We start from the raw sequence: 16,103 nt of genomic DNA, 5'->3' as shown, positions 1-16,103 counted from the left end.
AGGAATTAGATTGTACATTATAGATGGAGTTTCTCTTTTCCACTTGCTTTCAGCAAATGAACGCAGTTGTTTCAAAGAATATGCCTGGGGGAAGGAATGCTATGGGCCTCAAAGCCATCCATCGAATTACAGCATATTTAGACCATGGAGGGTCATTGGCATCAAAAACACATTTAAGATTTTCAGATTGTATAAATCACATCATAGGATTTATAAAACCTCTGCCATAAGAAGGCAACAAGACTTTGAAGTCCCTTGCATTTATGTAAATTTCCTCCATGTGGAGGAAGTTAATCCAAAAAGCCTATTTTTATATAATCTTGTGCCCGAAGGGTAGATATAAAGCCGGCAGGGACCTCAGAGGCTGTCTGGTCTCTCCTCATTTTGTAGATAAAGGTATAATAAAGACAAAGATAATCTCACACCGATTGGAAGGAGCAGAGTAAGATTTTAACCCATGCCTCCTGGCTCCAAAACCTAGGGCTCTTTCCACATTACCTCCTCTCAGGGCAGCCTTTTATCCAGCAACACAATGTATGACTGAAGTGTTGTAAGAAAGGTTCACGTCAGATATGGGGAGTGAATTAAAAGGAACCTGAAATGTGTGTTTAAAGAGGTCTTCTTTAGGCAACATGTGTGAAAAATGTATAATCTGCTGCACTTATACAAGAGTGCTGTTGTTGAGTCATTTTAGTGATGTCCAGCTCTTGGTGACCCCATTTGGGGTTTTCTTGGCAGAGATACTGGACTGGTTTGCCCTTTCCTTCTCCAGCTCATTTTACAGATGAGGAACTGAGGCAAACAGGGTTAAGTGACTTGCCCAGGGTCACATAGCTAGTAAGTGTCTGAGGCCTGACAAACTCATGAAGATGAGTCTTCCAGATTCCAAACTCGGTGCTCTGTCATTGTGCCTGCCACATGCTTTCTGTATACAGTTAGCTGTTGAATTTTCAGTATGAGCACTTAGGCCTCAGAAATTGGCAAAAGCTACAAATTGGGGACTTGATTTATTGTTTTGTTTATTTGTCTAGACTTAAATGACAGAGAAAATATTAATAATGCAGATTAACCTTAAAACTGTTATTCAGACTCTTTTTTTCTTCAGAGACCTGGTTGTTAAATGTTTACCAACATATCCCTGCCTTGGGTAAATCAGTTAAAGTGTGAGGCCTCAGTCGATTTATCTGTAAAAGCAGTATCACACTATTTAATCTTGATGGTCCATCCCTTCATGTCCTATACTTAAGTCACTTCTCTCTAGATTCATAATTTTAAAGATCATCAGGTTCAACTCCTCTCATTTTACAGATGAGGAAATTAAGGCACCGGAAGTTTTAGGGGTTTGGTCAGGATCACACAGCAGGAACATGTCTTATTTCAGATTGCAGTCCAGGTCTTCCTGGGTTATTATGACTGAAACTTTTTGTAAATTGTAAATCCCTGTATGTGGATTATTACTCCTGGTACATTGATAGTAATTGAATAGGTAGGGATTAGGACAGCGTGTAAGAAAAAAAATCAGTCTGATTTCTCCTCCCAAGTCTACCCCCTAGCTCCATATGTGAACTTAGCAAGAGCCATCAGCCTAATGTTAGTCTCTTCCTTTGTGGACTGCATGATGGCATCTGTGTCACAGGTATAATTTAAAATGTAAGAAGTCTCCCATACCCGTTGGGAGCTGTAGGGTCCTACGGCTCCTTGTACAGCTCCCAATGGTGTCCAATGTCTACATGAAGTGTCAGTCCCATATTATTGATGAAAGATGAGAGAATGCTGGTGACTAGAGTAAACTAAGCCTGGGAGTGGGGAAATGGGGCTCCTAGAACCATACCTAGAGAGAGGACTTTGTCTATAGTATAGAAAAAAAAAACTGCATTATATTGATGGGGGGGGAAATAATTATATATTTTTCCCAAGAGACTAAGAATTTGGGGGGTAGAAAGGGGAAGGCAATATCTCTAATTTCTTCTGTATAGGGAACTCCCTGAGCATCTAGATGGTAATAGTGGGTAGAGTGTAGGGCCTGGAGTCAGGAAGACTCATCTTCCTGAGTTCAAATCTGGCCTCAGACACTTGCTAGCTGGCAAGTCACTTAGCCCTGTTTGCCTCAGTTTCTGCATCTGTCAAATGAAATAGAGAAAGAAATGGTAAACCACTCCAGTATTTTTGACAGTAAAACCCCAAATGGGGTCACAAAGAGTGGGACTGAAATGTCTGAGTAACAAATGGAACTCCCAGTAAGAAAACTGTCTGTACCAATGCAAATTTGCCACTGTTGAGCAACTTATAGCTTTAGAAAAAGATCTGATATCTTCCTGACTCCAACAAGGCTGACTACTGTTCTTCATGGTTCCTATAATTATTGGATGACTTATAGTTGTACAGAATGACTTGAGATCTTCCTGATTCCGAGGCCAACTCTCCATTCACTAGAGCATTGTACCTATCACCATTGCTGTATTGGTCTTAAAAGCAAAACTTCATTGTGTTGCTTATCTCTGTAGTTGTTGTTGTTCAAATTACCTTGCCATGCCATTTAAATGTGATTGATAATCCAGGAGGAAAACATCATGTCTGGTTTTCTCTTTCATGCGATACTTTGCAGTGTAAAAAATACAGAGACCAATTCACAGATCAACGGAAGCTTATCTATGAAGAGAAACTGGAAGCCAGTGAACTCTTCAAAGACAAGAAGGCCTTATACCCATCCAGGTACTGTAGTTTCATTTTACTCACAAAAATAATTAATTCAAAAGGTTTGACAAATAGATGTTGAGGCAGTAATTCCAGGAATATTTTAGTTCTGTGGCAAATAATTATTTCCTTATGTCATGAATTATTTGTTAACCATCAAAATAAGAATATTTATTACATATATATGTATGCATGTTTTCAATATATGTATATATTATATATATGTATGTAATATATGCATGGTATATTTAGTACAGCCAACAGAAATTTTCTTTATTCCCTGGGAATTATGCCTCATAATCCAAAAGAAAGTATTCAATCTTGATGCTGAATAGCTCATGATAATTAGGAGTTTTAAAAGATGGGTCCTACCTAATTATTTCATAAAGTGTTGGTACATTCAGTACCATTTCACTAATGTATTTCCAAACATGCATACATATATTACACATATATGTATAAATAAAGAAATAAAGAAAATTTCTGTTGGCTGTTTTACAGTAATTATTATTCAGATTGTCTTGCTTTAAAATATCTGTGAAATTGGTCAGAATTGCATTTATGTGATGGAATTAGAAGAGTGAATCAATTTGGAGCTTTTTGAGGGTTGCTTAGCCCCCATAAATGATGCCCTTTAGCTCTACTAACTCATTGTACATTACTTAATTGACGTGCAGCTAGCTGATTCTCTATGTAATAGGCCCACAGCTCTCATAAATAAGGAAGAAATTTCTAATTGCAGGTACAGAGAGAGAAGCCATACTTCTACTATTCGATACCTTGCCTTACTTTTCTAATCATGTCTCTTAACAGTCATTTTTCTACTAAATAGTATACTTTTTCAGTTGGCCATTACCAAAAAAAAGTACTTTGTAAAGTCTTAAATATATTTTATAACAAAATCATTTTCTCCAAAACGAGCACCTGAAAATGAAAGTATATTGCCCCACATTTTGTGAAGATCTACAAAGAGAGAATTACTCAGATCAGTTTGTTTGAAATATCCCTCTTCCAGCACTTCCCCTAAGTTATCAGACATATTCTTCTAAAGCAATAAAGATGGCAAAAATAATGATAAAGACTAGGTAGTTTATAACTTAAATCATGACTTATATTAGAAATTTGATGTTCTCTTGGAAACTAATTTTTGCTAACATGCTTTGGAAATTGATAATGAATTTTTTGATGAAGTTTTCCTGAAGGTGGTTATTTAGAAACAAATAATGCTAAAGATACTAATTCACAGAATTTATGAAACATTTTGATTATTCAATTTGGGGTTTAACTTTTGAACTGCCAAAATGACAGTAACAGTAACCTAAGTCTTTTTGCTTGGTCATTTGGTTATTGGTAAGTTAGTTGGTCTGTAGTACTGACAGGAATAGAATGGTTGTGCTGTCTCCTAAAACTTTTTATGGCATTGCAACTCTTGGGAGAAGCTGCGTGTTTCATGACTGCCTATAGAGAATTTTCTTGCTCAGTCTCCCAACCAGTTCTCAAGCATGGAGAATTTTATTTCCAATTATTAGAATTCTTCAGCTCAACTCGAGGCTTCCAGTGCCCTGCCAGCAGCTGTAGGCCCATGGTTTTTATAAAGATACTCATGTCTGAAGGTCAGCTATAGAACAATGGAAAGAATATGAAAGAGTCAAAAGATCTGTCTTTGGTTAGAGTTCAAATTCTACCTTTGGACTTTACTGCTTGTCACATTGGACAAGTTATTTAACATCCCTGGGCCTCAGTTTCCTTCTCTGTAGAATGAAGGGGTTTGCCTAGATATCCTCTTAGGATCCCTTCTAACTCTGAATCTATAATTTAATCAATATAAATGATTTAACTTTGTCAGAATTTGTTAAGAGTTATATGTTGTTAGAATGAATGTATTCGGTAAAATAAAAACTCTGACATTTTTCTTTTGGCAACTGGTGTCTCTTTTTTTGTTCTGTGAAAGTGGCTTAATGTGTCCCAGGAGGATAGAATTACAGTTTTCTCATGTATTTCCTATTCAGATTCTTATTTAAAAGATCTAGGGTGAGGAAAGGCATGTCATTGCCTTCTGTATTCGTTGTTCTGCTTTGAGTTTCTCTAACATGTATTTTACTCCTATGCCCAGAAACACTTATTGATTTCCCTTCCTCTTGGAGACTGAAAATTAAATTTTTCATTGTGTCAGGTGGTGGTAATTATCTGTACCCTTTCTCCCGTCACTACACATTGTGAAAAGCTTCTGATAAGTGCTTTGGGAACAGCTGCAGTTAAGGCTTCCATTTGAACAGATGACAAGGACCGACTCTTTATTTTATGCGGTGTCATGTACCTACTCCATAATGTTCTTCAGTTGAGTGCCTCATGAGGTGTAGGGGAAAGAAATTGATATTGCCAGCAAATGCTATGGCAACATGAAAAAATAGATGTGAGTAGAATTAATATGCTTTTCTAGATGGGGGGCTTTGAGGACCACAGGTGGAAGTGATAAAACACTTTCTTATACAGAAATTGGAATGTCTGCATTTTTATGAAAGTCGCAGACTCTTCCTATAGGATTATTAAGTTTCAATTCCATATTGAACCCAACCATTCTGTAACAGCATGACATCCATTTAAAACCATTTGTAAAATATTTTGTTTCCTTTTTTATTATAGTGTTGGCCAGCCATTCCAAGGAGCTTACCTAGAGATCAGTAAGGACCCCAAGTATAAGAAACTCAAAGATGCCATTGAAGAAAAAATCATCATTGCTGAAGTTGTAAACAAAGTTAACCGAGCTAACGGGAAGGTAAAAATGTCAACAGTGAAGACTTACCTAAAAATGTGAATTAAGTAGAATATTTTTACCTGGTTTCCCAGATATTAATGAATGATTTAAGTTTCTGCTCGGACTTTCGTTAAGGTCACTGTGAAGATGCTACAGAGTGGTGTAGGGGAGAAGGCTCTGGGATTTGGAACCAGTATGATTTGGGGCAAATCCTTTTCTTCTCTGCTCTCCTCTTCTTTATCAGAGTTACATTAGAAGGGGTGGCCAGGTGACTCAGTGAGTAAGAGCACCGGCTCCAGTGTCGGGATGACCTGAGGATCAAATCTGGGCTCAGATACTTAGCACCACACCCAGAAATAACTGGCCATGTAACCTTGAACAAGTTACTTAACCCCAATTGCTTAAAAAAAAAAAGATTTACATTAGAACAGTTGGAACTCAGGCTTTTTTTTATTCATAGCATAGCATTCTTCTTTACCAGGAGGAATGATGGCCCAATTTGAAAGGGTTGGGAGACTTGTTTGTGATGTACTGGCACACCTTTGAGAACCACATAGTTCATGGTCTTTAAAGTCCCTTCTAGCTCCAAAGGGACTTTTTCCTGGTATCATTAGATTGTATGATGTGATAGAGCCAAGAGAGTTTTGACATAAGATAGGATTTTAAAACTTTAAGAAACCTTAGAGTTCATTTAGTATTATTCCTTCTTTTTCTAGAAGGGAGAAAACTGAGTCCTAGGTAATTGAAGTCAGTTGCCCAAGCTAGTTAGTGGTTGTAGCAACCACACTGGCATACCCTGGATGGCTGCTAGCACAGGTTCTTAGATTTGTTTTACTAGGAAAGATAACTGTTTAAGGGGTCAACAATCTTTTTTAATCACATTCACTAGTTCAGGAAAAAAGTCAGCACCCTGAACTTCAGAGAAAATACAAGCAGAGAAATAAAGTCCAACAGACAGGGCTCTGACTGCCTGAATCAAAGCAATATTGCTATACACTTTACATACATCCCTGGATCGAGAGAGCCTTTTCATCTGAGTCAGGGAGCTCTGAACATATGGCCACTAAGAATCTCGACCGGGGAATCAGAAGTTCCTTCTCATAAGTGAGCCCCCAAAGCAAAATACCCACTCAGAGTATACATACATTCTCAGAGCCAGAAGGTATCACAACCCTCTTGACTCAGTGCCTAGTTAGAAACTAGCAAAAGGTGTGAAAGTCTTCCTACAAGCAAGCCTCCCCTAAGCAAGCTTCCCTTAATGGGCTCCATTGTGAGGCCTATTAATGGTGGGGGAAGATCTTAAATTCCACTAACATTACAATGGTAGAGGTGAGGCTACCACCCAGTTCTCTGATTCATTGTTTTTTTTTTTCAGTACATCACATTATTTTTCATGCAATGCAGCATATTCACTAGATTTACACGTCTGTATGCAAAGTAATAAATTATGGAATCAAACTATGTTTGGGAAATAACTGTGATGCTTACGGTTTTTAATAGGTAGGGGTGGTTGTTGTCAATCCATTACTTCTAGAAACCTTTGTTATTTATATCTTGGTCTTTCATCTTGCCTTTTTTTTCTCTTCAGTGTGCATCCAGGATTTTCCTTTTAACGAATAATAATCTGCTTCTTGCTGATCAAAAGTCCGGACATATTAAATCCGAAGTCCCTCTGGGTGATGTTACAAAAGTGTCTATGAGCTCACAAAATGATGGTTTCTTTGCTGTCCACCTAAAAGAGGTAAATTTGAAGTATGTTTTCTGCTATGAAGGATTGTTTAAAAGGAGGAAGGTCTGACTTCCAGATGTGGTTCATTGTATAATTTGAGGTTTATGCTGAATTTAGCCATTATCAAGTTACTTATTTGGGGTGAATGGAAACCATCTTGTACAATTTAAATGTGGACTTTTCCAGTCATTAAATAGCTACTCAACTTTACTCATGTTTGATGATATGTTCACTTAACTGTTCCTTTGTTGAATAACTTTTTCTTATATATGTATGTACAATTAGTGGATAGAAATAGTGTGAATACATACATACAACACACACACGCGCATCCTTTTCTTCCTTGTCAACATGCAATTAACCAATATTGAACATGTGAAGAAGGGAGTGCCGAAGAGAGAAAAGCCTTACCACAATCACAATTTTTCAGGCATGCTGTGTTTTGAGCCATACAACTGACTAATACTTTCTCTCCTGGACCTTTAAGAACATGAATTCAGGAACTTAGTAACACCACTGAATCTTATCCCATGTATTCTTGGCTCACAATTCTTTCTGCCCCAGCTGCTTTTGCAATTGTATTGATTACTTCTGAGTCCTTTGGAAGGCAGTTAGGAGAATGCTAGGTAAACTCATTCTAGGCCTTTGAATGACTTGGAAGAAATGCTGGTTTTGTACATACAACAGTGTCTGAGGCCTGAGTTTACTCCCAAGAAAAAACCATTCTTAAGCACCTGTTGTACTTCAGTTGTGTCCAACTCCATTTGGGGGTTTTCTTGGCAAAGATCTGAGGGGTTTGCCATTTTCTTCTCCAACTCATTTGACAGATGAGGAACCTGAGACAAATAGGGTTAAGTGACTTGCCCAGGGTCATACAGCTAGGGACATAGGTTGGATTTAAACTCAGGTCTTCCTGACTTTGATCCCAGAGTGATCCATTGTGCCACCTAGCTGCCCAAGGACATTTTACAAAATTACCCTTAGGTGCCAGAATTCTGTGCCTTTTGTCTTTTAAGTCAGGGGCTCTTAACTTGGGTACCACAGACACCTTCAAATTATAAGGAGTCCCTGAACTTGGATGGATAAAAAAAATCACATCTTTATTTCACTATAATTGGTTTCCTTTGTAATCCCATATATTATATGTTATGCATTTTAAAGCATTCTTCAGAGAGAGGGATCCACAGGCTTTACCAGACTGCCAAAGAGATCTTTGACACAAAAGTGATTAAGAACCCCCTTTGCTAGGCACAGTGTCTTTGTTTATCCAGTAAAGGATAATGACAAAGAAAAATGACAGCAGCATAAATCGACTTTCTGTCACTTTCAGCCAGGTGGTGCATTGGTTAGTGTCCTGGACCTGGAGTCAGGAAGACCTGAATTGAGATCTAACCACAAACACTTGATAGAACTGTGTGACCCTGGGCAAGTCATTTTACCTCTATTTACCTTAGTTTCCTCATCTATAAGATGGGGATAATTATAGCACTTATCTCCCAGAGTTGTTGTGAAAGTCAAATGAGAAAATTATTATAAAGTACTTACCACCATGTCAGGAACATAGTGCTACATAAATATTAGTTATTGTTATTATTGAAACATATTCTTGTCACTTAATGTCCTTTCCTGACTCTCGTGGTAATTTTATTTATCTTTTGTTCCATTCCGAATTGAACCCAGATACCCTTATGCTTACCTGTGTTACATCTCTTTGGCAGCTTCCTTTAATTATGCCTTTTTTAAAAACTCTCAATCGTTCTCTCTCAGGGTTCAGGAGCAGCTAGTAAAGGGGATTTTCTCTTCAGCAGTGATCACTTGATTGAAATGGCCACCAAGCTCTATCGGACCACTCTAAGCCAAACCAAACAGAAACTCAACATTGAAATTTCAGATGAGTATGTTTTGTTTTTCCCTTGGTAGATGATTTTCCTTTTTTTCTTTTGTCTTAGTTAAGACTTCCAAATGACATCCTTTTTCCAAAATTTTTTTTGATTGCCAGTGGTTATATTAATCTGAATAAGAAGGATTTTAAAACTCACAATTAAATATTGGCAATACTCCTCAGCAGTGAAACTGAGGAATAAAACAGGGAGCATCATTTCTTATTCATTTGAAAATTGTTTTTTTTTAACTTGGGGGAACAATGTTGACATGTCAGAAGGCCCCTTTTGTTAAGTATATGGATGCATTTTTAAAAAAATATTTTGATTTACAGTTTTAATTTTTGTGTTACCCTAAATGCTTTAGACTCTCAGTGCTTCCAGGCTGTTCTGTAAGGCTTTTAGTTATAGGGAAGATGCCAGTTTGCCTAGGTAGGAGAATTTTCCTCATTGAAAAGTTCCTTATGTTAATGAAATAACAGGTGCTAATCCCTATTTTAATTTTAACTTGATTTAGCGAGTGGTTTGTTGTGCACACTTTTGTGCATGGACACAGGTGCACTATGCCTACTCTTCCCAGCAGCAATTAAATCTAAATTAACCACAGGGCTCAAGGTTTAATAAGTTCTGGTTCATTTATTTTTTCAGCTTAGCTAAGGGCTGACCAGAGAATCTTTTGTGTTTCAACCTTTGCTAGAAATCTTTCTAAAATAATGTCCTTCTCTTACCTGCCGTTAGGTCATAAAGCATAAAGGGAACTTAATTCTAACTTTTTTCATTGAGAATCCCTATCTTTAATATCTTTACTCATTGCATTCTCCTGGAGCTGGTGTAGGTCAGGAGATGACTGTGTAGTTTGCCTTACTTGCCTCCTCTCCTTACAAAGAGGAGAAAGGGCTGGAAGGATGAGACTCTGGCTACTTCAGTAACATCTGATTGAGCTTTCTGCATAGACTCTAGGTGTATGTATTTAGAACAAGGGCCATTTCTTCTGTTATTTTCAGACATTGCTGGGAGGTGGAGTGGATGGAGTCCACTTACTTACACCTGAGTTCATATCCCACCTCAGGCCCTAGCTGTTTGACTCTGTATAAATCAGTTCAGTCTTTTGGACCTCTACTTCAGTATCTGCAAAATGGGATCATGTAAGGACCAAAAGATGACGGATGTGAAGTACTCCACAAACCTTAAAACGCTATGTTCATGCTAGCTGGCATCATCATCTTCTTTGGTATCACCCATTCCCCCAAGAGTTGAGTACTACATTCTGTACACCATGAACATCTATCAAATGTGAAAGAAAATTAAAATCGGAGGAAGGGATAAATTAGTCCATGTCACCTCAAAGCCTAGTATAGGACTGTATATTTTCATTGTTGATAATTAATAATAAGACACTTAAGTTTCAAAGTGCTTTACATGCATCCTTTCCAATAAACACAGTAGTTGTTAGTGGATGGAATTCCTATTCCTACTAGCTACTGTTAATTCGGACTTCATTACTTCTTGCCCAGACAATTATAATGGTCTCTAACCTGGTCCATCTCTGATTTTTCCCTTCACTAATTCCTCACACCATTGCCAAAAGAACCTTTCTAATACAAATTTCTGTCTGTGGAGCCCTTCTACGAAAACATTTTTCAATGGCTGCCGATGACCTATAGTATCAAATATAACCACCCCACCCCCGACCGGGACACTATCACTTTTGTTTTTGGCACCCTAGTGTAGCACTCGTACACACACAGGATCAAATGCACCAATAAAGGAAAAGTTCTCTGCAGACTTGAAAGCATTTATTTTGCTTTTTGGAGGGGGGAAGGCAGGGCAATTGAGGTTAAGTGACTTGCCCAAGGTCACACAGCTAGTAAGTATTAAGTGTCTGAGGCCAAATTTCAACTCGGGTCCTCCTGACTCCAGGGCCGGTGCTCTATTCACTGTGCCACCTAGCCATCCCCTTTAAAGCATTTATAAATGTCCTTTTTTATGATTTATTTTAAGTCCTCAAGAAACAGTTTTTGAATTACTTTTTTCCCTGAGGAAACATTTCATAAAAAGGAAAGAGCGGTGAAGATCCTTGTGTTTATTCTGGGCCTGTCTGAAGGCCGCGGATTTCAGTGGTCTTCTGCTGAAGACTTAGCAGATCCATCTAGAAGGTGTTTCAGGTTTAAACAAAAATTTGCCAAAAATCCACTTGGTGGGACCAGCATCCCGGAACAGCACTGTGTTTTTTGTTTTCAGATGGATTCATTTCCACTTTATCATTTGTTTTGTAGACAGACACTCTTAGGGTTTGGACTTAGTGTCTTTTTTGAAAGTAGAAGCAGTTATTTCCAGCACCACTAATTTCTGTAACCATCATTGAGCAATGGTTTTGGCAAATTACAGGGAGAATGGCAGAAGGCTAGTCCAGCTATTATTACAACGTTGTCTTCTCTATAAGTAGACATCGAATGAGAGAAGGGAAGGCTAGAGATAGTTACAGCCGGCAGATACCCAACTGCCACCACTACCTGTGTTTCCCTTGAGCTACAGAATTGACATATATGGAATATTTCTTTTCCATCTGATTTGTGGAGTACATAGTAGTACTTGGAATGAGTTTATTGTGAGCCCCAAATATGAGTGATTTTAAGGATTCATGAAATTTACATGGATTTTTGCAAATGTTACTAATTCATACAACAGCAGGTCTGTGTGTATTTTATTGTTGTTCAGTGGTTTCAGCAGTGTCTGACTCTCTATGACCCTATCTGGGGTTTTCTTGGCAAAGGTACTAGAGTGGTATGCCATTTTCTTCTGTAGCTCATTGTACAGATGAGGAAACTGAGGCTAACAGTTAAGTGTCTTGCCTGGGGTCACACAACTAGGAGTGTCTGAGGCTGGATTTGAACTCTGGAAGATGAGTGTTTCTGGCTCTCAGCTGAGTACCCTTCTGCTGCACCACCTAGCTGGCCCATCTAATTTACTGGAAACATACAATTCATAGCATTGATCTGCTGAGAGAACTTTTGGAGTGGTACATGGAGGACTTCATAGATTGGCACTATATCCTGATATATACTTATAATCCTGCCAGAATTCATACCCTCTTCTTAAGAGATCTTGTGCTAAAAACACATTAGGAAGAAGCAGTCGCCATCCATATATTTCATAGAATTGCAGAACTAGAAGGAGATCTTGGGGTTCATTTCAGTTTATGCAGAAATTTTCCTGAAAGTATTCCTTAAAAGTGAAAATGTATTGATGTCTGTGATGTCAATTAACTGCATTCAGTATTTTAATTGAACTTTAAAAGACTGTGCTCCACCCCTTTCAGGAGGAACAGAATTGTGTGTGAGAATAACATGCTTCCTTCTTATGCACTTGGCTTCTAAAAAATCCAACCCGTTCAAAGCCATAGGAAGTGGTGTATTTTTAAATTAAGACTGAGCCAAAGCCTGGCATATCAAATTTCATCCTAGTATGTAATGTCTGAAAGAATTGGGTTGTCCAGCCTTTGAAATGGAGACTTAACTTAAAAATATCGGAACTGTTTACATCTTCTTTGTTGCTATGGATTTCTCAGTGGATGTATCAATTTGCTTTCTGTATACTTATCCCAGTAACATTTATACAACTTCTCCATAAGAAACATATAGGAGATACTATAAAATTTAATTCTGTCTCTTGCCTGTAGAGACTGTCTAGAATACTGTACACAGTACAGGGCTTGGAGTCAGGAAGCACTGGGCTTCAGATCCTAGTTGGGATTCATTGTGATGCAGTGGTAGGAATACAGGATTTGGAGTCAGAGGAACTAGGTTCAAATCCAAGCTCTGACATTTACTAGTTTCAGATGACTCCAAACTATCATCACTTTATTTTCTATTGGCCTCAGTTTCTTCTTCAGTAAAATGAAAGGATCAAAGTAGACAGCCTTTGTTTTTCTTTCCAGCTCTTAAATTTATGATCCATGAACTTGCCTCTGATACTACCTGTGCAACCCTCTGTCTGTCATTTAACCTTTATGTTCCTCACTCAGCTCACTAGCACTTAGATGTTAAACACACTTGTTCAGTAGTGTTCAACCCCTTGGGACCCCATTTGGGGATTTTGTGGCAAAGGAACTGGCATGGTTTGCCCTTTCCTTCTCCATCTCATTTGACTGATGAGGAAACTGAGACAAACAGGGTTAAGTGACTTGCCTAGGGTCACACAACTAGTAAGTGTCTGAGGTCAGATTTGAACTCACGTTTTCCTGACTATCCATTGTGCCAACTAGCTATCTCTTTATGTATTTGTGTATTATGCCTATGAGTCAGTCACTAAACATTTATTAAGTGCCAGCCTTTCCTATTTTCAATTAATTAAATATGAAATACCTATGCAAAATTAAAAAAAAAAACAACACAACAGCTTCCAAGAGGAAACACAATGTATATTGTCTGCTTAGCTTCCCCACCATAGAAAGCGAGAATAATCATTGCTAGACCTTCTGACCTCAGAAGGATATCATAAATATGAAATAAGTTAACATCCATCTTTTTCATTAGAGATAAAGCTGATGATAGCATCATATTAACAGCAGTATTGGTGGAGAACAAGGTGCTAATGATATAAGAGAAATTATTCACTTAATCCAGGGTTTCAACTAGGGTGTTGTTTTTAAATCATTGTTTAGCATAATCTGTGTTTTCTGCTTGCACACTTTACTTACCAGTTTTCTTATCTCCCCTAGGTTTCTGGTTCAATTCAGGCAGGACAAAGTGTGTGTGAAGTTCATACAGGGCAACCAAAAAAACGGTAGTGTCCCAACTTGCAAGCGAAAAAACAACCGTCTCCTCGAAGTGGCTGTACCTTAACTGCAGTCCAGCTCTTGGTCTCTCACGGACTCTTTTTTGTCATAGTGCAATTTTAGGGTTTTATTGGGGGTGGGGGTGGAGGGGAGGCAGAGTTGTCCACTTGGGGATTGCCAGTGTCTAATAGTGTTAGAGACCCTTGGCAAAATATTTTGACTAATCAACTTTTAAATCTTTTCTTATTGGAGTAGTTTTAACCCCTGAAATGCAAACTGTCCAGTGACAGGATTTTAGAAACTAACAATGCTTGTATTCTTATATTAGTCATTCACCAGCTAGTACTACATTCTGTCAATTGACATGTGACTGATAAAATATTAGTGTGTTAGCATAGAAACCTGACTTAAAAGGTAGATCAAGGTCCTACTGTGAAGGATAATGAAACCTTACTTGGACTTTTTTCCCCCCCAACACATTGCCTTCAAGCATTTTCACTAGGGCTAAGAGCTGGTTAACTCTTAGACTGGGAATGATGAAAACAAAAATGGTAACTCTGTTTGTAGTAAACAGCATTATTAAGAGCTGTGTAATCTGATCATTAATAGAACATAGGGCAAGAAGGACTATTTCCATGAGGCAAAAGGAATGTAAGACCGCAAAGAAAGCCCATGCATATGGTTTCTAGTGGTGTTTAGAAAGGACTTTTGAATTTTATTCAGATTATTTTTAATGACTTTTAAGTTGTAGAAAATGTCATATTCTTATTTTAAAAGAAGTGACAGTATATTTTCTCTCATTTTCCAAAGCAGTGCAGTGAAAATACATTTTTCTCTGATGCATATTCCTTTGTTTTCAGTTAACATTAGATGAGTCTACATAATGCTAATGCCTGCAGAGTGCTATTATCATCAAGTTTCAGGTAGCTATTTAAACAGTTAAGTGAAGGGTGAGAGCCTTTTCAGATACTGGCATATGTCCTTACTATGTGCAATAAAGCATTCAAGACCCTTTTTTTTTTGAAAGTTATTTATAATACACTTTTGTGTAGAAGAGAGGTGATTGGTACAGCTTGCATATTTTATGCAGGAATTACAGTGGGTTTGTGTTATTAATCTGTAGGATTTTTTTTCAAATTTACACTAAAGTTCTCAATTTGGAAACTATTATTGGAATTAAAGAGTTTCTTAATTTGGGGAGATGATGTATATAAGTTGGTATCATGTTAAATAATAAAATTGTTCTAATTCGGTGCTTTTTGGTATTCCTATGTTGTAATCATACTTTGTATTTCAAACTGTTTTCTCTGTTTTGTGCCTGATGTAATGTGTGTGCACAAAAAACAACCTTCACGAAGTTTACTTTATGTTTTCAGTGTAACTGATTTTTCACTTATATATATAAACCAGAAATGTTCATTGAAAATATTAGTTTCATTTTTCACTTTTAGATGGAAAAAAGTATTTACATGGAGACATTCTTGAGTCATTTTTACTCGATGTATAGAGAGGCATTTTTTCAGTATGATGTATCAAAATTCCTTCAGTGATATCAGTGATAGGTTAAATGATGATCTCTGAATTATGGAGTAGAAATATAGGTATAAAAATGCCCAGAATGACAGAAGTATTCAAATTTTTCACTGGCTTACTTAAATTTAAAACTAACAACTAAATACCTCATTATTTTCAAATAATTTCTTATACTATCAAAAAATAAGGCTATTATTGCCACATATGTATGTGTGATACACATTTTTTGCACACATATCCTTTGATACTGTCATTGAAACTTTGCAAACCATACTGTGTTCATCACCTATAGACGAAATACTTAGTCTCAAACTCCTTGTGTAATGTTTTTATATAACATTTTCTTACTAACTAGAAAAGTTTTGAATAATGATTTTTCTCCAATAGAGATTTGTCATTTTTTCAAATGTGGTAGAATGAAAGATTATCAATAAAGGTTCACATAGTTTTTAGTCACTTTTTAAAATTCATAGTATTTTCAGGATGGTGATGTTTGATTTTGCTGGGTGAAAAGAGACGATAGCTTTCTCAGGAAATCTTTCCCTTGGTTTTCCACCACTGTCTCCTTGGAGTTATTTAGTCCAAGCTTGCAGGGGTATACTATAGATATATGATCTTTAACTATTCCCACTATTGAGTGGGAATTAAGATTGCCTTGTAGGTACTCTAATTCAAGAAGTCACAAGTTTAGCAAGAAGATGGATATAAGTTTTACACACACACACACACACACAT

General features: G+C 37.3%; 1 protein-coding gene across 4 annotated transcripts in view; it reads left to right on the top strand.

Moving 5' to 3' along the window:
• MYO1B (myosin IB) overlaps positions 1–15,090 on the top strand; it is a 225,842-nt gene extending 210,752 nt beyond the window's left edge. For all 4 annotated transcript variants that reach the window (XM_069070179.1, XM_069070180.1, XM_069070181.1 and 1 more), the window contains 5 exons: positions 2,606–2,712; positions 5,338–5,470; positions 7,038–7,190; positions 8,946–9,073; positions 13,779–15,090. In XM_069070179.1, the coding sequence (XP_068926280.1) occupies positions 2,606–2,712; positions 5,338–5,470; positions 7,038–7,190; positions 8,946–9,073; positions 13,779–13,902 (645 nt within the window). In that variant the 3' untranslated portion in view covers positions 13,903–15,090. The remainder of the gene's footprint in view (positions 1–2,605; positions 2,713–5,337; positions 5,471–7,037; positions 7,191–8,945; positions 9,074–13,778) is intronic.
• Positions 15,091–16,103: the final 1,013 nt, after the last annotated feature.

Source organism: Petaurus breviceps, unplaced genomic scaffold (assembly GCF_028583685.1).
Source record: "Petaurus breviceps papuanus isolate PSGF00001 unplaced genomic scaffold, PetGlider_PUasm1.0 90804, whole genome shotgun sequence".
NCBI classification, from domain to species: domain Eukaryota; kingdom Metazoa; phylum Chordata; class Mammalia; order Diprotodontia; family Petauridae; genus Petaurus; species Petaurus breviceps.
This window is presented reverse-complemented; position numbering and strand designations above follow the sequence as displayed.